Genomic DNA, 22,186 nt, shown 5'->3' with positions numbered 1-22,186 from the left:
ACCCTTCTCCCTCCCAATTGGCATTTTTCACATTCCACCCCCACCTCACATCTACTTTCAATTTGTCATACAAGTTATCGGGTGGCAGTAGTGATTTACAGAGCTACCTGTTGCTGGTCTCTATACGATTTGTAAGTTAAGGATTTACTGTTTTACTTTTACACTGTATGTATGTATTGATGATTTTATATTGTGTTTTATTCCCTGATTGTCCAGCACTTCTTGTTGTAAACCGCCTCAAACTATTATGGCTTTGGCGGTATATAAAAATAAATGATTATTATTAAATTATTATTACTGTGGCCCACCCTCTCTGACAACTTCCTGTTTCCGCTGGGGTGGGCAGCACTGGTCAGAAAATGTCAGGACTTGCAGCAGGGTAACTCTGAATCGCTACTGCCGTCTGGCAACCTTTATGACAAATTGAAGGTAGATGCGGGGGAGTGGCAAAGAGGGACGGCCAGCAGGTAGGCTGGCTGGCAGCAAGATACCGCTCCCTCAAAAGTGCCACCTGAAGATAGATATTGGACACCAGCAAAGTTGCCTGAAGCATTAGAGATTAATTCACATGTTCAACTTGCATAGGTTCCAGCTTCAAGTCCACTAAACACTATTCTCATATCAGGTAGGTAGTAAGCAGATTTTACTATTGGTAGATCATTTGTAGGTAGTTGTAACACCTCTAGTGTATATTTAATAAATGACCGTTTAGGAGAGAATTTTCCCAAAGATAGCAAAACTAACACTCTAAGATTAAAGATTCTTAAGTTATGTTCCAAAGTCGAAAGGGGAAAGGGAGAGATGGACTTCAGAGAGGATGGAGGGGGGCAGGAGAGGGAGCGATAGCAAAAGGGGGTCAGAGAGAGATGGACTTGGTGGAGGGGGTAAATGGGGAGACCTGAGCCTAAAAGGAGTGGTGGGTGAGGCTCTGCTGTCATTTAGTGAGTTAGTGAAGCTGCTCCCATAGGCAGCTGGCCAGTCTTGCCTAATAGTTGGGGCAGCCCTCGTCTCACCCTTATTTTGGATGCTCCTCCCTCACCTGAGGCAGCAGATTAAGAAAAAATGTGCATAAATTCTAAGTCCAGGAAAAGCAAGAGGTAAGAAGTGTGAATTCTGGCTTTCTTTTTAAAATAAGCAAAGAGAACGCGCAGAAGGTGCCGATTTTCAGTGGCTTTGACTTTTGCACCTGTGGGGAAGGAGACGGGGCCCCTTTCGGAGCATTTGCACCTACAGAGGGGCCCCTTTCGGGCTTAGTTCCTGCAGAACCAGATTCTGCTTTGCGCGGGCAGGGAGCGGTGCATTTGCATTGCCCGGGCAAAGGCGCCTGCGCGGCTCGCGCGCCGCCGCTCCGTGACGTGGCGGGCGCTTCGTGCGCCGTCGTTGCCGTGGCGACGCCGAGCGCCGCGTCGCGTTGCCAGGGAGACGGCAAAGATGGCGGCGCTGGGTTCCGGGGCTCGGCAACCGCCAGCCGGGCGGAGGGGCGGCTCGTTGGGGCCCTGAGCCGGCTTTCGGCCCCGGTCGCTTCCCAGATCCAGGTAAAAACCGACCGTGGCTCTAGCGCGCCTGGACTCCTAATGGTCAGCCATTGACCAAAGGAGGCCAATGAGATGTGGTGGGAGGGCCGGAATCCAGTCGGATTTTCGGGATTTCCCCGATGAATATGCATGAGATCTATTTGCATGCACTGCTTTCAATGCATACTCATTGTGGAAATCCTGAAAATCCGACTGGATTCCGGCTCTCGAGGACCGGAGTTGCCCATGTCTGGTCTAGGGTTACCCTACGGCTCTAGAGCAGGGGTCTCAAAGTCCCTCCTCGAGGGCCAGAATCCAGTCGGGTTTTCGGGATTTCCCCGATGAATATGCATGAGATCTATTTGCATGCACTGCTTTCAATGCATACTCATTGTGGAAATCCTGAAAATCCGACTGGATTCCGGCTCTCGAGGACCGGAGTTGCCCATGTCTGGTCTAGGGTTACCCTACGGCTCTAGAGCAGGGGTCTCAAAGTCCCTCCTCGAGGGCCAGAATCCAGTCGGGTTTTCGGGATTTCCCCGATGAATATGCATGAGATCTATTTGCATGCACTGCTTTCAATGCATACTCATTGTGGAAATCCTGAAAATCCGACTGGATTCCGGCTCTCGAGGACCGGAGTTGCCCATGTCTGGTCTAGGGTTACCCTACGGCTCTAGAGCAGGGGTCTCAAAGTCCCTCCTCGAGGGCCAGAATCCAGTCGGGTTTTCGGGATTTCCCCGATGAATATGCATGAGATCTATTTGCATGCACTGCTTTCAATGCATACTCATTGTGGAAATCCTGAAAATCCGACTGGATTCCAGCTCTCGAGGACCGGAGTTGCCCATGTCTGGTCTAGGGTTACCCTACGGCTCTAGAGCAGGGGTCTCAAAGTCCCTCCTCGAGGGCCAGAATCCAGTCGGGTTTTCGGGATTTCCCCGATGAATATGCATGAGATCTATTTGCATGCACTGCTTTCAATGCATACTCATTGTGGAAATCCTGAAAATCCGACTGGATTCCGGCTCTCGAGGACCGGAGTTGCCCATGTCTGGTCTAGGGTTACCCTACTGCTCTAGAGCAGGGGTCTCAAAGTCCCTCCTCGAGGGCCAGAATCCAGTCGGGTTTTCGGGATTTCCCCGATGAATATGCATGAGATCTATTTGCATGCACTGCTTTCAATGCATACTCATTGTGGAAATCCTGAAAATCCGACTGGATTCCGGCTCTCGAGGACCGGAGTTGCCCATGTCTGGTCTAGGGTTACCCTACGGCTCTAGAGCAGGGGTCTCAAAGTCCCTCCTCGAGGGCCAGAATCCAGTCGGGTTTTCGGGATTTCCCCGATGAATATGCATGAGATCTATTTGCATGCACTGCTTTCAATGCATACTCATTGTGGAAATCCTGAAAATCCGACTGGATTCCGGCTCTCGAGGACCGGAGTTGCCCATGTCTGGTCTAGGGTTACCCTACGGCTCTAGAGCAGGGGTCTCAAAGTCCCTCCTCGAGGGCCAGAATCCAGTCGGGTTTTCGGGATTTCCCCGATGAATATGCATGAGATCTATTTGCATGCACTGCTTTCAATGCATACTCATTGTGGAAATCCTGAAAATCCGACTGGATTCCGGCTCTCGAGGACCGGAGTTGCCCATGTCTGGTCTAGGGTTACCCTACGGCTCTAGAGCAGGGGTCTCAAAGTCCCTCCTCGAGGGCCAGAATCCAGTCTGGTTTTCGGGATTTCCCCGATGAATATGCATGAGATCTATTTGCATGCACTGCTTTCAATGCATACTCATTGTGGAAATCCTGAAAACCCGACTGGATTCCGGCTCTCGAGGACCGGAGTTGCCCATGTCTGGTCTAGGGTTACCCTACGGCTCTAGAGCAGGGGTCTCAAAGTCCCTCCTCGAGGGCCAGAATCCAGTCGGGTTTTCGGGATTTCCCCGATGAATATGCATGAGATCTATTTGCATGCACTGCTTTCAATGCATACTCATTGTGGAAATCCTGAAAATCCGACTGGATTCCGGCTCTCGAGGACCGGAGTTGCCCATGTCTGGTCTAGGGTTACCCTACGGCTCTAGAGCAGGGGTCTCAAAGTCCCTCCTCGAGGGCCAGAATCCAGTCGGGTTTTCGGGATTTCCCCGATGAATATGCATGAGATCTATTTGCATGCACTGCTTTCAATGCATACTCATTGTGGAAATCCTGAAAATCCGACTGGATTCCAGCTCTCGAGGAACGGAGTTGCCCATGTCTGGTCTAGGGTTACCCTACGGCTCTAGAGCAGGGGTCTCAAAGTCCCTCCTCGAGGGCCAGAATCCAGTCGGGTTTTCGGGATTTCCCCGATGAATATGCATGAGATCTATTTGCATGCACTGCTTTCAATGCATACTCATTGTGGAAATCCTGAAAATCCGACTGGATTCCGGCTCTCGAGGACCGGAGTTGCCCATGTCTGGTCTAGGGTTACCCTACGGCTCTAGAGCAGGGGTCTCAAAGTCCCTCCTCGAGGGCCAGAATCCAGTCGGGTTTTCGGGATTTCCCCGATGAATATGCATGAGATCTATTTGCATGCACTGCTTTCAATGCATACTCATTGTGGAAATCCTGAAAATCCGACTGGATTCCGGCTCTCGAGGACCGGAGTTGCCCATGTCTGGTCTAGGGTTACCCTACGGCTCTAGAGCAGGGGTCTCAAAGTCCCTCCTCGAGGGCCAGAATCCAGTCGGGTTTTCGGGATTTCCCCGATGAATATGCATGAGATCTATTTGCATGCACTGCTTTCAATGCATACTCATTGTGGAAATCCTGAAAACCCGACTGGATTCTGGCTCTCGAGGACCGGAGTTGCCCATGTCTGGTCTAGGGTTACCCTACGGCTCTAGAGCAGGGGTCTCAAAGTCCCTCCTCGAGGGCCAGAATCCAGTCGGGTTTTCGGGATTTCCCCGATGAATATGCATGAGATCTATTTGCATGCACTGCTTTCAATGCATACTCATTGTGGAAATCCTGAAAACCCGACTGGATTCTGGCTCTCGAGGACCGGAGTTGCCCATGTCTGGTCTAGGGTTACCCTACGGCTCTAGAGCAGGGGTCTCAAAGTCCCTCCTCGAGGGCCAGAATCCAGTCGGGTTTTCGGGATTTCCCCGATGAATATGCATGAGATCTATTTGCATGCACTGCTTTCAATGCATACTCATTGTGGAAATCCTGAAAACCCGACTGGATTCTGGCTCTCGAGGACCGGAGTTGCCCATGTCTGGTCTAGGGTTACCCTACGGCTCTAGAGCAGGGGTCTCAAAGTCCCTCCTCGAGGGCCAGAATCCAGTCGGGTTTTCGGGATTTCCCCGATGAATATGCATGAGATCTATTTGCATGCACTGCTTTCAATGCACATTCATTGGGGAAATCCTGAAAACCCGACTGGATTGCGGCCTTCAAGGAGGGACTTTGAGACCCCTGGCCTAGGCCAGACAGGGGCAACTCCAGTCCTCGAGGGCCAGAATCCAGTCGGGTTTTCGGGATTTCCCCGATGAATATGCATGAGATCTATTTGCATGCACTGCTTTCAATGCACATTCATTGGGGAAATCCTGAAAACCCGACTGGATTGCGGCCTTCAAGGAGAGACTTTGAGACCCCTGGCCTAGGCCAGACAGGGGCAACTCCAGTCCTCGAGGGCCAGAATCCAGTCGGGTTTTCGGGATTTCCCCGATGAATATGCATGAGATCTATTTGCATGCACTGCTTTCAATGCACATTCATTGGGGAAATCCTGAAAACCCGACTGGATTCTGGCCCTCGAGGACCGGAGTTGCCCATGTCTGGTCTAGGGTTACCCTATGGCTCTAGAGCAGGGGTCTCAAAGTCCCTCCTTGAGGGCCGCAGTCCAGTCGGGTTTTCAGCCCGATGTATTTGCATGCACTGCTAATAGGTCTCATGCATATGCATTGGGGAAATCCCGAAAACCCTCCAGGAGGGACTTTGACACCCCTGGCCTAATGAATCTGTATAAGAGAAATTTGCATATAATAGAGGTGACAGGCATGCAAACCTGCTCCATGCATATTCATTAGGGCTGTCCCAAAAACCCAATTGACCTGGTGGAAACCACTGATCTAAAGTATCCCGACCAGGGGAAGGCCTTCTTCAGGAGAGAGGGAGATCACTGTTGGCGAAACCTGAAATGAACAATCTTGAAAATAACGGCTCAGCCAATCACACCAAAACCGCTAAGGACATCTCATTTGCCTCTTTTTGCTTCTTTGCATGCATTAATGTTGCCATTAAAAACAATTTAGTGTTTGAGCGCTTCCAGCTGGGAAGGGGGCTGTGTAGCTGCATTAACTGATTATGGTTTACTTGATATACCGCCCATCAAACAATAGCAATAAAATCAAAGTCAAATATTAAATAGAAAGGAACTACATTCACTGGCATAGTAAGGGGGGGAGGGTTGCACCGTATTCATGGGGGGCACTGGCGCCTCTCCTCCTCCACCATATACCTCCTTAAAAGTTTGCCAGCGCAAGCACTTACTGCTCACACTGGCAAACATTTCAAGAGGTACATGGGGGGGGGGGGGGGGGTAATGACACTCAAGTGGCAAGAAGAGTGTGGGGAGCACCCAAGGGTTGGGGAACAGTTGGTGGGGTGCACAGCACAGTGATACAAGGTGCTTCTGCTCTTGGCACTTATCTCCCTTGTTACACCATGGAGTACATTACAAAAATAGGATATTAAAGAAGGGGGAGAGAGAGAGCTGCTTTCCGGCTGCTGCACCGGGTTAGTATGCTCTGGTGCTGGGGCAGGATTTCACAACGTTTACTTGATAGTCAAAGGATAGTTTGTTATCATTCTCCCCCTCTAGAAATATAGATTAGTAACACATGCTTCTTTGGCAGTTCTCCCATTAGCACCTAACGCAGCATAGTAAAAGAAGCCCATTTAAGGTGCAGGGAATGGCCATTCCTACATGCTCTGAGGAAGTGTTGTCCTTTACCACACCTTAATGCCCCACGGGATTCAGAAACCTCTGGGATCCCAGTACCATAGGTTGTTCAATCCCATCATAGAGGAATAACGCTGCTTGAGAGCCTCCTCCCAAGCACTGTTATTTCTGTGGCCCAGCAGCGTCAGGCCATAAAACTGCAGGCTGATGCTCCTGGGCCACTAGCTCAGGGATCCTCCCCCGATTCAACCTCCCCCAATTCAGGCCCCTCCCTGATTCAAGCCCTCCTCAACTCAGGCCCCCGGAGGTTGAAGCCCCCCTCCCCCACCTCTCCTCTACCATACCATTTTCACTGGTGGTTCAGGGTGAGGGTTTGGGGGGATCCTGGGGGGGGGGGGGTTTCTGGCAAGAGCGATGCCCATTCACTCTTAGCCTGTCCATCATTGGCTCCAAAATGGCACCACTAGTGGTAGTCTCACATGACTACTGCTAGGGGGTCAGATATTCTATATAAGGAAATATTTTCTTATAGTGCTCTTAGCCATTTTAGAGCTGCAAACGGACAGGATAAGAGCAATTGGGCATTGCTTCAGCCTAAAGATAAAGTCCTTATTGTCCATCTAGACTGCCCATCAAGGTGGACAGAGTTGAATCTAGCACTTCGCACAGGTTCCACTTCTTCATGCTTAAATGCTGATATATTTCATTTCTGTCTCTCCCTGCCAATTTAAATCCAACTTAACACGTAATATGTCACCATTAAGCCACATAATTGATCAAGTGTGTGGTGTAGTTAAAGCCACAGTCTCAGCACTCTTGTGACCCTGGGCAAGTCATCTAATCCTCCCATTGCCCCAGGTACATTAGATAGATTGTGAGCCCACCGGGAAAGACAGGGGGAAAATGCTTGAGTACCTGAATAAATTCATGTAAATCGTTCTGAGTTCTCCTGGGAGAATGGTATAGACAAATAAATAATGTTTGTTATATGATTGCAGTTTAACCATCAAACAATAGCAATAAAAACAAAATAAAAATAAAAGCTTTGAGAAAGACAGCTTTTCTGTAGGAGATGCCTCCCGAGCTACTTGCTTGTCCTGGGATAACACCTGTTACGGTAAGTAACTGCTGTTTTGGAATTGTGGTTGTTTTATATAGGAAGTAATCTCTTTTGAGACCATCATCTGGTATATGTATATAGTTTAATTCTCAAGTTTTCATTTCTAATATTTGATTTGCATGTTTATACATTTTTAAGTGTGCTTTTAAATTGTGTTTTGCCACAGAAATATGAACAATGTCAGTGCAATACAAATGGTACTATAATAGGCAGTGTGGAGAAATATTCATATAGTCAGATATGAGGAAGTGGTCTAAGTTACAGGCTAGCCCAGAGCAGTCAGTCACTGCATCTGTGAAATGCTTGGATCATCTTCCTGAAGTCTTGTGTTAGATGTAGCCTCTGAGTGTGGGAGCTACTCCTGAGGAGGCTTGCTATTGGGTGGGGGGCCCTGATTCTTTAAAGTCTGCCTAAAGTTAGGTGCCTAATGGCTTGTAATTCACAAAGAGGTACCTCTCTCAAAAACACACCCATGAGCCACGCCCACTTTCAGCTAGGCACCCAAATTTTATAGAATCAAGTTTTTCAAGCTAGGCGCCTAACTTTTGATTAAACCCAATTAAAGCCATTTGTAAAGTGTTGTGCCAATATCAGCATTGATGAAGCCTATTTATCAATTAACTTTAAACTAATAACCACACCTGTACCCATTTACAAACTATTTGAGTAGTCCAGAAGTGATGCTACATTGGTATTATTTGTTTCACTTCTGAGTAACAGAGAGAAGATCAGATCTGACAGAAAAATTTCACACTCTCAAAGGCTTTCCTAAGTACCACACTAATTAAGTCATTCGACAAAAAGGTGAGTCCATCAGTAATCCTAAACTATATAACTTATAGGAGACTGTCATCTCAATATTGTCCAAAATCCACGCTATCTAGGCAGAGAGAAACTTTGCCTATCCAATAAACTTTCTGTGATTTTCAGGTTGAATTGTAACTGAATCCAAGAAGTGATAAGAGAAAAGGAAATTTCTAATGTAGTACAAATTGTCTCTGGAATACAAAATTGGGGAAATAACATTGAATACTGTAGTTAATGATAATGAGAAATTCCTGAGCTGTGGCTCAGCAGTGACATCTTGTGGCCAAACTGAGGAAGTACCAGGCTTGAGCAGCTATTCACAGTACTGCAGGAATGCACTGCCTGTCCTCTGTCTGCAGCCCTCTGTCTTATCTCTTGTTGTTCTCAAACTCAGGCCTCCAGAGTCCAGACTACTTCAGTAGGATCACAGATCACAGCATTTGGGCATTGCAATTTATCGTGACCATATAAATGGAAAACCTTCTATACCAGGGGTGCCCACACTTTTTGGGCTTGCGAGCTACTTTTAAAATGACCAAGTCAAAATGATCTACCAACAATAAAATTTAAAAAAAACACAACGCACACTGTACGCATAGAAAATGTTAATTATCATTCCTATTCCAGGGTTTTTCAAAGAGGTCAAAGCAGATGACTCTATGCACTATCACCTCAGTAACAACCATACAAAAATAGACAAATATACCCCCCTCCCTTTTTACTAAACCACGATAGCAGTTTTTAGAGCGCAGGGAGCTGCGCTGAATGCCCAGCGCTGCTCTCGACGCTCATAGGCTCCCTGCGCTAAAAAACTCTATTGCGGTTTAGTAAAAGGGGACCTTAGTGTAAAATATAGACAGCAGATATAAATTGAGACACATTTCGATCACTAAATTTAAAATAAAATCATTTTTCCTACCTTGTCTGGTGATTTCATGAGTCTCTGGTTGCACTTTCTTCTTCTGACTGTGCATCCAGTCTTTCTTCCCTTCTTTCAGCCTGTATGCTTCCTCTCCTCCACACCTCATTCCCTCCCCCAACTTTTCCTTCCTCTCTCCCTGCCCTTTCTTTCTCTCTGCCTCCCTTTCCTTTTTTTCTGTTTCTCTTCTTTCCTTCTTTCTCCCTGCCTGCCCTTTTTCTTTCTTTCTTTCTCCCTGCCCTCCCCCAAGACACTGCCACTGCCATCGGGGACCCAAACTGCCATCGGGGACCAGGACCCAAACCGCCATCAATAACAGGCCCGAAAGCCGACGCCAATAACACGCCCAAAAGCCGACGCCGCCCCAACCTCTCCCTGCTTCGGCCGACCAGCATCGCGAGGAACTGTTGGGGGAAATGCTGCCGGGTCCTGCCTTCGCGGAAACAGAAAGTAGGCAGGACCCGGCAGCAAGAAGAGGAAATGCTTCACTAACATGTCTCCCGCCTTAGCCCGTAGCGAACGCTTGCTTCAGGGCTCTCAACATGTGCGTGCAGGCTTCCCTTCTCCCCCCCCCCCCCCGGGCATAACTTCCGGTTTCGGAGGGAAGAGAAGAGAAGCCTGCACGCACACGTTAGAGCCCGGAGCATAAGTTCGCTAGGGGCTGAAATCTCCAAGCCGGTTTTTTTTAATGTTCAGCAGCGGCAGATGACAGTTGGGCGGACCGCCCAGCTAAAAGGCCCTAGGGAGAACACTGAAGGCTGATCGGCCCGTAGATCAGGACGGCAACACGAGTGCGATCGACTCGAGTTGCCTTCCTGAGCTACTGGTCGATTGCGATCGACGCGTTGGGCACCCCTGTTCTATACCTTCATGTCCTAGTCTTACTTTTCATGACCTTCTCAGCACAAGGTCCCCTCTTTGTTCACGACATTCAAAATAAGGTTTCAATTTAATCTAAACTTGATTCTTATAGTCCGTTAATTTTCTAAAGAAGAGTCAAAGTGGGTAACATATGCCCAATATGCTTAAATCTTGTGCCCAATGTGTGACGGCGGCCAAGAAAGCAAACAAGATTCTAGGATTTATTAGAAAAGGGATGGTAAACAAGTTTGAGAATGTTATGAAGCCTCTGTATCATTCTATGGTGCGACCTCTCCTGGAGTATTGTGTTCAATTCTGGTCACCCCATCTCAAAAAAATATATACTGTAGCAGAGCTAGAAAAAGTTTAAAGAAGAGCAAGCAAGATGAGGAAAGACTAAAAAGGTTAGGGCTCTTCAGCTTGGAAAAGAGACAGCTGAGGGCAGATATGACAAGTCTACAAAATCCTGTGGAGTAGAACAGGTACAAGTGGATCAATTTTTTTTTTTTTTTTTTACTTACTCCATCAAAAATGACAAAGACTAGGGGACACTTGATGAAATTGCAGGGAAATACTTTTAAAACCAATAGAATAGTTATGCTCTGAAATGCATTGCCAGAGGATGTGGTAAGAGTGGTTAGTGTAGCTGGTTTTAAAAAAGGTTTGGAGGAAAACACCATAAGAGACAGACATGGAAGAAGCCACTGCTTGTCCTGGATCAGTGGCATGGAATGCTGCTACTATTTGGGTTTTTGCCAGGTATTTGTGACTTGGATTGGCCTCTGTGAAGATGGGATACTGGGCTACATAGATCGTTGGTCTGATCCAGTAAGGCTATTCTTATGTGTTTAACATTCATTAGTAACAGCAATCTACTGTGAAATAGAAGGCTATCTTAAAAGCATATATGTTACAAAATAAAGATAATAAATGATACATATTGTATATACCGTATTTTCACTCATATACCGTGCACCCGTGTAAAACGCGCACACGGGTATAGCGCGCGGGGAACTGTAATTTATGTAAATACATTTTTATATACCGCGCACACCTGTATACCGCGCATGCCGCCCCGACTCTCCCGTCGCTGCCCGACTCTCCTTTCGTCCGCCCCGACTCTCCTCTGGCCAGCCCGACTCTCCTTTAGCCCGCCCCGACTCTCCTCTGGCCAGCCCACTCTCCTTTAGCCCGCCCCGATTCTCCTCTCCCCCTTGAAGTCCTGTCCCCACCCTGAAAGCCTGATGCCCCCCCCGACATCCGATTCACCCCCCCGAAGGACCGCTCACACCCGCACCCCGAAGGACACACCCGCACCCCCACCCCGAAGGACCGCTCGCACCCCCACAGCCTCCCTACCCCCCCATCATGTAGAAGTTTCCTACCGTCATCCTGCTGCTTCCTCTGCCGGCGGTCCTGCCCCTTCTCTTAGCCCTGCGTTTACACTGCTTCCTCTTCCGGCGGTCCCGCTCTTTCTCTGATGTCAGAGAAAGGGCGGGACCGCCGGAAGAGGAAGCAGCGTAAACGCAGGGCTAAGAGAAGGGGCAGGACCACCGGCAGAGGAAGCAGCAGGACGACAGTAGGAAACTTTTACATGATGGGGGGAGGAAGGCTGTGGGGGTGCGAGCGGTCCTTCGGGGGGGGAGGGGGTGAATTGGACGTCAGGGGGAACTATGTAAAAAAAAGGGGATAATGCACTCACGCATATAACGCGCATGGTTATACATGGTTTGTAAAATTGTGTATAACGCGCGCGTTATATGCTTGAAAATACGGTAATAGCATCCCAACCATCAAGTCATAATAATACTAAGAATCTATATAACATCAGCATATATGGATATATACATATACACACATATATATATATATATATATATATATACATATATATATATATATATATATATATATATATATATATGATGTCAAATCAAGGGATTGAACCAGAGTAAGTAGTTGAGCCAAGAAGATATTGAACAGGATTGGGGCAAGTAAAGAGAACTGTGGTACCCCACAAGGAAAAGAACAGGTTCCAAACCTGAGGTGTGCTCAGTGAGATGAGAGGTTAGCCACTCGAGTACTTGCCAATTACATCAATATAAATGATATTGCTGAAGGGTTGTCAGGTAAGCTAGGATGGGATACTTGTAGGAGTGCAGCCAAAGGCAACATAGTAAGAACAATGTCCCTAGGGCTATCTACGCAGGGATACTTCCCAAGCTGTCAATTAGGATATTCTATATACAATCTTATACAATATACTATAAACAAAAAAAAAGGGAAAGAATACTTACAATAGATGAACTGTGATCACAGAAGAATAGGTACCTTATTAGCGTTGTAGCATGCATGAGATGATTCTGAGCAAACATTTGGTGGTTAATTAACAAAATAAGAAAGAGCAGCACTGCTGTCCCAGTTATGGCTGACTCTGCTTCCTAAGGAATATAAAATAGGTACTTTGAAGTTCCCTAATGCACTCGTTGGTGCTGGGGTGCATTTAGAAATGCTCTCTTTTATGGAGAAGAGAGGCTGAGAAAGATAGCTTTGAGGACATATATTTCCATAGAAACATCAAAATGCAATATCACTATACAGTGTAATACCAAAAGATGCAGACAGAAAAAAAATGAAAATCAGACTGTTAGATACAACAAGACCTGATTCCGTTGGATTCAGGGCTGCCCTATGCGATCAACCAAAATCCCCCTGACTATCTTGGCATCCCCTGGGTCAACTTGACTTCTGTCCTCGGAGTCGGCTAGTCCGTTTACTCCTGGGATTCAGCTGATCTCTCGACCTGAGGTACCCGGAGGTAACGTTTTTAAAAACGTGTCAGACCTAGCTGACTACGGTCGGCGATGTCCTATATGGAGGCCAAGCTACTAAGCTGTGACTCCTGACATACTGAGCCACCTGGGTTAAGCAAAGGGATAACCCGGACCCCCGTAGGTCAGTCGGGTTGTTCAAAGGAGGTGCATCTTTTTATCTATATTTCTCTGTGCCCCGCGGCCCCACTGGAGGTCACAGAGTCCACCTACGGTAAAGGGCTCGACCCTCACAGCAATACCATTAGCAGGAAAAAGGTTAGCAATACATCAAAACCTGCCTTACACCCTCGACCATTCTACCCGGTCCCCCGCTAAATTATGAGGGAAAAATAAATAAACAGGTTAGGTATACAATTAAAAACCAGTTATTAGCAAAGCAGATAATTGGGCAGGCAAGATACCTGCGTGGGGGGGGGGGGGGGGGCAGAAGCCTACAACCTGTGTACAAACCAGAGAGTGGTCTAAAGGCTGCTATCCCCTCTATCAAGCGTCGGGGTCTACCATTGAAGACCCTAGGCCTTCACAGATCACTCAACTCTCTCTATGCTGGTTCAAATAATATGAATTTAATAATCAAACAATAAAATCTTACAGGAACAAATCACACAGCATACAGAGTGATAGAGCATACACCAGACTGGCCAGGCTGATGGAGAACCTCCAATGAGTTCTGAAACCATGGTTCAGGGAGCTTTCTTTTGTATGATTCTGGCAGCTCTGGCCCACGTTGGTGCATGTTACATTTTACACTTTCAATGGTTAATCATATTCATTATTTCATATATTAAGCTATGGATTGGTTAATAATTGAGTGATTCTGTGTCACGCCTCTTTCCATTTGCTCCTCCCTTACTTTCCCTTTTAATGTCCTTTTAATATATCAAGTTCCTCTTTTGAGCACCTGGGCCTAATGGTTTTTCAGTTCTGTGGTTAGCCTTCTTGTATACTTATGTCCGTGGTTTGTCTTTCCTCTGGTGAAAGTTATCATGTTGCTTGTCTTTCCTCTGGTGAAAGTTATCATGTTGCTTATATTTTTCATCAGAATTATTTTTCTCTATAACTACGCCTTTTGTTTCTAGGAAAAAGCAGAAGTGTCTTTTACAGTTCACAGCTGCTCTCAGGGCTGACAATTTCTAGTCAGAGAACCTATTTGCTTTTTCAGCAACCATTTTAGGTCTTAGCTGTACTGGCCTTGCTTTGGCCTGCTACTGCTGTGACAGAGAAATTCTCGGGGGTCTTCACTTGAGCTTACAGGACTTTCCTTCCCCTTCTCAATCTTTGTGGATGATACCAAAATCTGCAATAGAGTAGACATGCCGGATGGTGTGAATAACATGAAGAAAGCTAACTGCATGGGTCAGTGATTGGCTGAGTGGAAGACTTCAGAGGGTGGTGGTCAACGGCACCCTCTCTGAGACATCGGAGGTGACTAGCGGAATACTGCAGGGCTCAGTCTTGGGACCATCCCTTTTCAACATATTCATAAGGGACTTGACCCGAGGGCTTCAGGGTAAAGTAACACTGTTCGCCGACGCCACCAAACTGTGTAATATAGTAAGTGAAAGCAATCTCAAGGATAGTATGACGCAGGATCTGATCACGTTGGAAAACTGGTCCTCGACATGGCAACTGGGCTTCAACGCTAAGAAATGTAAGGTCATGCATCTCGGCTGCGGAAATCCATGCAAAACTTACACCTTAAACGGGGAAACACTAGCTAGGACTTCAGAAGAATGGGACTTGGGAGTAATCGTCAGTGCAGATATGAAGGCTGCCAAACAAGTGGAGCAGGCCTCATCCAAGGCAAGGCAAATGTTGGGATGTATCAATAGAGGCTTCATCAGCCGCAAACCTGAAGTCATAATGCCGCTTTACAGAACCATGGTGAGACCTTACCTGGAATACTGTGTGCAATTTTGGAGACCACACTATCAAAAAGATGTGCTTCGAGCTGAATCTGTCCAGCGAATGGCCACTAGAATGGTCTCCGGACTCAAGAGTCTCTCATACGAAGAAAGACTGGGCAAACTACAGCTATACACTCTTGAGGAGCGTAGAGAAAGGGGAGACATGATTGAAACATTTAAGTACATCACAGGTCGTGTCGAGGCGGAAAGCGATATGTTCTTCCCCAGGGGACCCTCGGTCTCAAGGGGGCACCCGCTCAAACTCAGAGGAGGGAAATTTAATGGTGACACCAGGAAGTATTTCTTCACAGAAAGGGTTGTAGATCACTGGAACAAACTTCCGGTGCAGGTGGTCAAGGCCACCAGCGTGCTCGACTTTAAGAATAAATGGGACATCCACGTGGGATCCCTATGGGGGTCGAGCTAAGGATCTGGGTCATTAGCACTCAGACTTGATGGGGTGGGTCAGAAGAGTGGGCAGACTTGATGGGCTGTAGCCCTTTTCTGCCGTCATCTTTCTATGTTTCTATGAAAGACCTGGTGAAGCTTGAAGAATGGTCTGAAATTTGGCAGCTAAAATTGAATGCTAAGAAATGCTTGGTCATGCATTTGGGCTGCAAAAACACGAGAGAACGGTACAGATTAGGGAGTGAAGAGCGGGACTTGGGTGTGATTGTATGTGATGATCTTAAGGTGGCCAAACAGGTTGAAAAGGTGATGGCGAAAGCTAGAAGAATGCTAGGGTGGATAGGAAGAGGTATGGCCAGTAGGAAAAAGGAAGTACTGATGTCCCTATATAAGACTTTGGTGAGACCTCATTTAGAATATTGTGTACAATTCTGGAGGACCTGTTAGTGTCCAGGCACACTTGGCAGCAAGAGAGGATAGATAAGAGACATTGCTAGGACAATTAAAAGGTCTTTGCTGATGAGTAAGGTGCAAGAAGGCTGGCCAGGAAAGAAGAGATCATATCCCTGATGAGACCCACCCTTAGCACAGCTAGAGAACTGAAGTCCCTGCTGTTTGAGCATCAGCCAGATAGGGCACTAGTACTTATCAGGATGAAATAAAATGTACTTTTACACGGATTCTCTTTGTTTTCCAGGGATAAAATGCTGACTCAGGTGCCCTCATTCCCCTTGCGCTCTTCCACTTTCCAAAACTTCAGTGAAAGCTGGCAGGTGAGTGATGTTAGTTCTGGAGGGTGAAAAATGTGCCCTTATGCATGTGGTTACTTTTGCTGCTCCCTCTGTTATTTGAAGTTAAAAAGGGGACCCACTCCTTCTGCCAGAACTCATGCTTTCCCTTGGTCAGTGCTGGCCCTGGATTTCCGTAGCATTATCCAGAAAGTGTTGCTGAATATCCTTACAGATTGCTCCCAGAGTGCTGGAGGCTGGAGCTGGAAGTTATCTGGAGAGCGACCACATTTAAACCACTACTAGAGCTGTACCTAAACATGTAAGAGACAGTCCCTGCTTGACAGAGCTTACAATCTAATCACTACCTGCATCTTTACTCAGAAACTAAAAATAATATACTCCATTGACAACAATGAATGTCATAACTTCAGTCAATGTAAACTGTACCTCTAATGCGGTGTCTTGCAAACTTTGTGAAGCCATGGCACACTAAACTGGTGGCTATGTATCGAGGGCATCCGGAAATGCGTGAATGTCAATGTGATGATGTCATGCGCATGCGTGATGTCATCACACCAACGTCTCTGCATGCATGAAGGCCCTGAGCCATCAGGGGGGGGGGGGTGGAAGGGAAGAGGCACAGAGAGGTGCCGGCTGACTGCCTACAGGATGTGCCTCTTACCACAGTTAACCAGCACTGGTGCCTCTCCTCCTCTCCGGCGTCTTGTGGCACACCTGGAATCGTGGGCGGCACAGATTGCGATACATTGCTTTAATGTCTTCTCTATATTTCCCTTGTGATAGACTCAGTTCCTTTGTATTTCCTCTATCTCCACCTAGTATGCTGTCTTCGTATAACCTCTGTCTTCTTCTATACATATTATATACTTTCTTGAATGTACGTCGCCTTGAACCTAGTTAAGCAAAAAGCAACTCATAAATTGTAGATTAGATTCCATAATATTAGGACAGAAAAAAATGATGTCCTTAACTCCCTGGGTACTGGTTTAAATATTGCTCCTCTCTGGATAACTGTGGCACTGGATTTCTGAATACTGGCTGGTGTTTTAAGTAAACATTGACCGTAGAGTTGAAATATTGGACAGATCTATGTTTACCAGCTTAAAAATGTATTTTCAAATTGGTTCCCCTCCCACTCCCCCCAGTGCTGCTAAAAGTAGTTGGCTGCAGGGCCAGGGTCAGGGATATTGGCCTTGGAGTTTCAAAGAGAGATTACGCAGGAATGTTTCATTTAAAAATTCTTTACTTTCGCTTTGAGCTTGCAGTCTTAGCGCAGAGATTCTCGTTGCAATTAATCCACAAGTCTCTTTATAGAACCAATAGGGACCCCCGAAGAAGACAATTGTGTCCAAACACGGACCATGTTGGATCCACATGTTTCCAGTGGCTCAGGTTTTTAGGTGGATTATTTATGTGTCTTAATAAAGCCTTCATCTTGGACATTAACTCTCCACAACAAGCCTTTTGTTTTTTGGTCATGTCCCCTTTGTGGAGGGATCAGGGTCAATTTTCTTGTTTTCCTTTTAAAAATCTTCCAACTTGCTCTCCTATATGACATGATTTTGCTGCCTGATTGCCTTTCTTATGTCCTATTGGATTCAGAAAATGAAACATGAAGTGACATCTCTTGAGTCATCAGTGAAGAAGAAAACTAAGAAGGGCACGTTTCTAGGTGTAGAAGTGGTGGAGTCGCTTGAATGGCACGGCTGGGAGCTGGGGAAAGAAATCACCAAGATGTTAACTCTCAAAAACGTTCATTTGAGAATAAAGAAGCTCAAGTTCAGGTAAGTGTGTGAACCATTTTTTTTTTTTTTAAATAAATCTTTTTTTTTAAAAATTCTTTATTCATTTTTAAACTTTCAACAAGTGTACAATATATGTAATACATAGATTTACTAACAACACTTGATAACTCTATCAGGATATTAACAAATGTATATATGGGGCGTGGCTTGGAGCGCGCACGATATGGCAGCTTAACCGCAGCGCTCCCGTATCCAGGCAACAAACGGAAAAAAAATAAAACTTTCACTTTGTCTAACCGCTATAAAATATACATAAAACAACGTCGGAAATGGCAAGTATGAAGCAGGGAAAAGCTGAAAAACCTTCAACATCGGGTATATCAGCAAAAAGAACAAAAGTAACTCCCCTGTCACCATCGAGTGTGCCGTTCCCGATGGAAACTGAAGAACTCACTGAAAAGTCCGATATTATGACTGAACTGTTCAAAATAAAACTGATGCTGACTGAAAATGCCAATAAAATCTCTGAAGTTAAAGAAGAACTTCTCAACATGAAACAAGAGATCCAAACCGAAAGACAGAGAATGGCAGTGATGGAAGAAAAAATGGAGAAATTTGAATCCTTCACACAAGAATATGATAAAGATAAAAAAGAAGTAGCAGCTTTAAAAAATCAAATGGTGGATATGGAAAACCGAGGAAAAAGAAAGAACATCAGAATTTTAGGGCTGGCTGAAAATATTGAAGGGGGAGATCCTGTACAATTCTTGGAAAATCTTTTACCTAAACTGCTTCAGCTCAATTCAAAATGGCCGTTAGAAATAGAAAGAGCCCACAGAATCCCCATAAGAAAGCCAGTAAACCAGGCTGCTCCAAGACCTTTGATATTCAAGGTTTTAAGGTACCAACATGCTCAGGAAATATTAAAAATGGCAAAAGCAAATAAAAACTTGAATTATAAAGGATCAAAACTGATTTTAGTTCCTGATTTTGCTAAATATACTGCAAACATAAGAAAACAATTCCTCACATACAGACAGCAGTTGAAAGAAAAAGGTTACATATATGGAATATATTATCCATCCACTATGAGAGTATCCAGTGGAAATAAGTCCATATATTTTCAAGACCCTGCAAAACTGAAGGAATTTTTGACACAAGAAGAACCTATGTTTGCATAAAAAACAGAATAAAAGGAACAATTCAGCTGAAGAAAGAAGAAAGAAGAAAGAAGATGGAAAAAAGGGAAAATAAAGAAGATTATTAATAAAAAAAAAAAAAAAAAATTAAGACATAAGAAATGTTATTAACTGGAAAGATAATTTATTGATATAGTGGATGCAATAATATAATATTATTTTATTAAATTAATTATTAATAAAATATTAGCATCCACATTCATTAATACTAGTGGAAAAAAAAAAAATTTTTTTAATTATTAAAATATAAATAAATAAATTGTAAAACTAAAATATTTATATAAAATACATATTTTAATCAAAATAGAGAATTTATTCAATTATATAAGCATATTAACTTATTATGATTAATGAATAATGAAATGATTTACAATGAATTTATCATTAAAAATATTGAAAGGAAAATTTGTTATTGTTATATTGAGAATAAGACTTAAAAATGAAATATATTAATTTATTATAAAAACAATATTTTAATTCTATGTAAGAAAATTAAAATTTTATGAAATATATACAAGAAAATAATTTGATTATTGAAGGGATTAATTAATAAAATAGGTGTCTATTATAAAATTTTTATTTAATTCAATTATTCAGTCATATTAACTTATTATGGAAAAATAAGGAACTAAGTAATTGATTGGTAGATAATTAATAAAATAGGAATTTATTATAAAACTTATTTATTGATATAAAATGTATATTTTATTCAATTATTCACTCAAATTAATTCATTATGAAGATGATCTATGAAAATGATTGAAATGCATTATTATTAATATTAATATTTTTATAAAAATGGATATATTTAATTTACATGATGAATAACAGATATATAGAGAATAAGAGCTATATTTGTAATATGTTTATTTATTCAGAGTATTATATTACATGTATGCATGATATTGAATTTAATTTTATGAATCAAATATATATAATTCTCAGTAAATTTATAAAATTTTATAGATTAAATGGATATAATTTTCAATTATATAAGGGTGGAAGTATAAAGAATGTATTGAATTTAGAAATATGTTTTTAAATAATATAATGAATTATTAGTTGCCTGGGGATGGAGATTTAGGTTTTGCATGACCAATGCGTGTTCCAAATCAGAATATGATAATGGGTGGGGAGGGAGGGAAAATAATGGGTGGGATAGGAGATAAATTTTTATTGAATGTGCTAGGAACTAATCTTGTAAATTATCATAGAATATTGGTTACAACATAATTATTAATTAGATGGATATAAAAATGTATTCGCTGAATGTCAATGGTTTAAATCATCCTATTAAGAAGAAGAAATTATTATCGTTCCTTAAAAATCAAAATGCGGACATTTACTTCATTCAAGAGACCCATCTTTCGGAAATTGAATCAAAAAAATTATCTGGAGGTTGGATTTCTAAATGTTTATTTGCACCGGCTTTAAAGAAAAAAGCTGGAGTGGCTGTTCTAATAAACAAAAAATGTAATGCAGATTTTAAAATAATTAATTATGATCCCTTAGGAAGATGGGTACATATCGAAATGGTTCTGGGAAATACAACCCTGAATTTATTCAATTTATATGCTCCTAATACGAATCAAATGGAGTTTTTTAAACAAATTCAACAATTACTTTTACCACTGGCTACATCTAATTTAATAGTAGCAGGGGATTTCAATGCTGTAATGGATCCGATATTGGATAAAAAACCAAGTAAAGTTATGAAATCATTAGGCTTAGATAATTTGATACTATCTTGTGATTTAGTAGATATATGGCGAATTCTTCATTTTAATGAACAGGAATTTTCTTTTTGTTCTCAGGTCCATAAATCTTTTTCACGAATTGATTATATATTTGTTTCTAATAATATAGTGCAGCGTGTACTAAAAGCAATAATTGATCCCATTATAATTTCAGATCATGCTGGTGTGTGGATTAATCTTCAAAATGATGATGTTGAAAATTTTGATTCAATATGGAGATTTAATAATGATTTACTAGCGGATTCAAAATTTCTTGAAGATTTTAAAATAAAAATGCAAGAATTCTTTCAATTTAATGAATCAGATACTATTAATGCTGAGATCTTATGGGATGCTTTTAAAGCAACTATGAGAGGAAATATTATTTCATACTCAACATTTATTAATAAACAAAAAAAAAAACAATTTCTTGAAATGGGAAAGCAAATTAAATTATTAGAAAATAAATTAATTGAGAAATGGGAAAATAATACATTACAAGAAATATTAAAATTAAAAGTTAAATATAATGAGATTTCTTCTCAAATTGTGAGGAAAGACATTTTCAATAAACAAGTACAATATTATGGAAATTCAAATAAAGCGGGGAAATTATTAGCAAATTTTCTTAAAGTAAAGAAAAGAAAATCTAAGATTATTGCAATGAAAGATACACAAGGTAACACACATACCAACACAAAAGATATTATAACACAATTTCTTGATTTTTATAAAGAATTATACACTTCCAATTCTTATAAAAATAAAGAACAAGACGGATTAACTTTTTTAAATTCATATATTGGACCAAATATTCCAGATCATATAAAAGGAAGTTTAGAAGAACCTATATCTTTAAAAGAGTTAGAAACAGCATTGAAGTCTCTTAGAGTTGGATCCGCTCCAGGTGGAGATGGGTATACTGTTGAATTTTATAAATTTTTCCAAAATATCATATTACCACATCTGTTAAATTTGTATCAATATCAAATAAAGAATGAAAATATTTCTGGTACTATGGCAGAATCGATAATTATAGTCTTACCAAAACCAAACAAAGATCCTACTCTGGTTTCAAATTACAGGCCTATTTCATTATTGAATGTGGATAACAAATTAATGGCTAAAGTATTAGCATTAAGATTGGCAAAAGCTCTTCCTTTCATTATTGATGTACATCAAACAGGATTTATTGTTAAAAGACATTCATCAAATAATACTAGATTAGCATTCCACTCATTAAATTTAGCAAAAAATATAAATGATCCAGCTTTTTTAATATCTTTAGATGCAGAAAAAGCCTTTGATAGAGTGGAATGGAATTTTATATACCAAGCTTTACAATGGTTTGGTATAGGATCCGGTTTTATTAAAATGATTCAGACATTGTATAGCTCTCCTGGAGCAAGATTATATATTAACAATAA

At 42.8% G+C, this 22,186-nt stretch overlaps 1 protein-coding gene across 3 annotated transcripts in view; it reads left to right on the top strand.

Annotated features, from left to right (window-relative positions):
* The first annotated feature begins 1,409 nt into the window (after positions 1 to 1,409).
* CFAP65 (cilia and flagella associated protein 65) overlaps positions 1,410 to 22,186 on the top strand; it is a 351,728-nt gene continuing 330,951 nt past the window's right edge. The window contains exons 1-4 of one of the 3 annotated variants that reach the window (XM_033945107.1): positions 1,417 to 1,535; positions 8,312 to 8,395; positions 16,025 to 16,100; positions 17,682 to 17,863. In XM_033945107.1, coding sequence (XP_033800998.1) covers positions 16,032 to 16,100; positions 17,682 to 17,863 — 251 coding nt within the window. In that variant the 5' untranslated portion in view covers positions 1,417 to 1,535; positions 8,312 to 8,395; positions 16,025 to 16,031. Of the gene's footprint in view, positions 1,536 to 7,556; positions 7,589 to 8,311; positions 8,396 to 16,024; positions 16,101 to 17,681; positions 17,864 to 22,186 lie in introns of those variants that run through there. The other 2 variants (XM_033945108.1, XM_033945109.1) reach the window with 2 other exon arrangements.

Source organism: Geotrypetes seraphini, chromosome 5, assembly GCF_902459505.1.
Source record: "Geotrypetes seraphini chromosome 5, aGeoSer1.1, whole genome shotgun sequence".
Classification (NCBI taxonomy): domain Eukaryota; kingdom Metazoa; phylum Chordata; class Amphibia; order Gymnophiona; family Dermophiidae; genus Geotrypetes; species Geotrypetes seraphini.
This window is presented reverse-complemented; position numbering and strand designations above follow the sequence as displayed.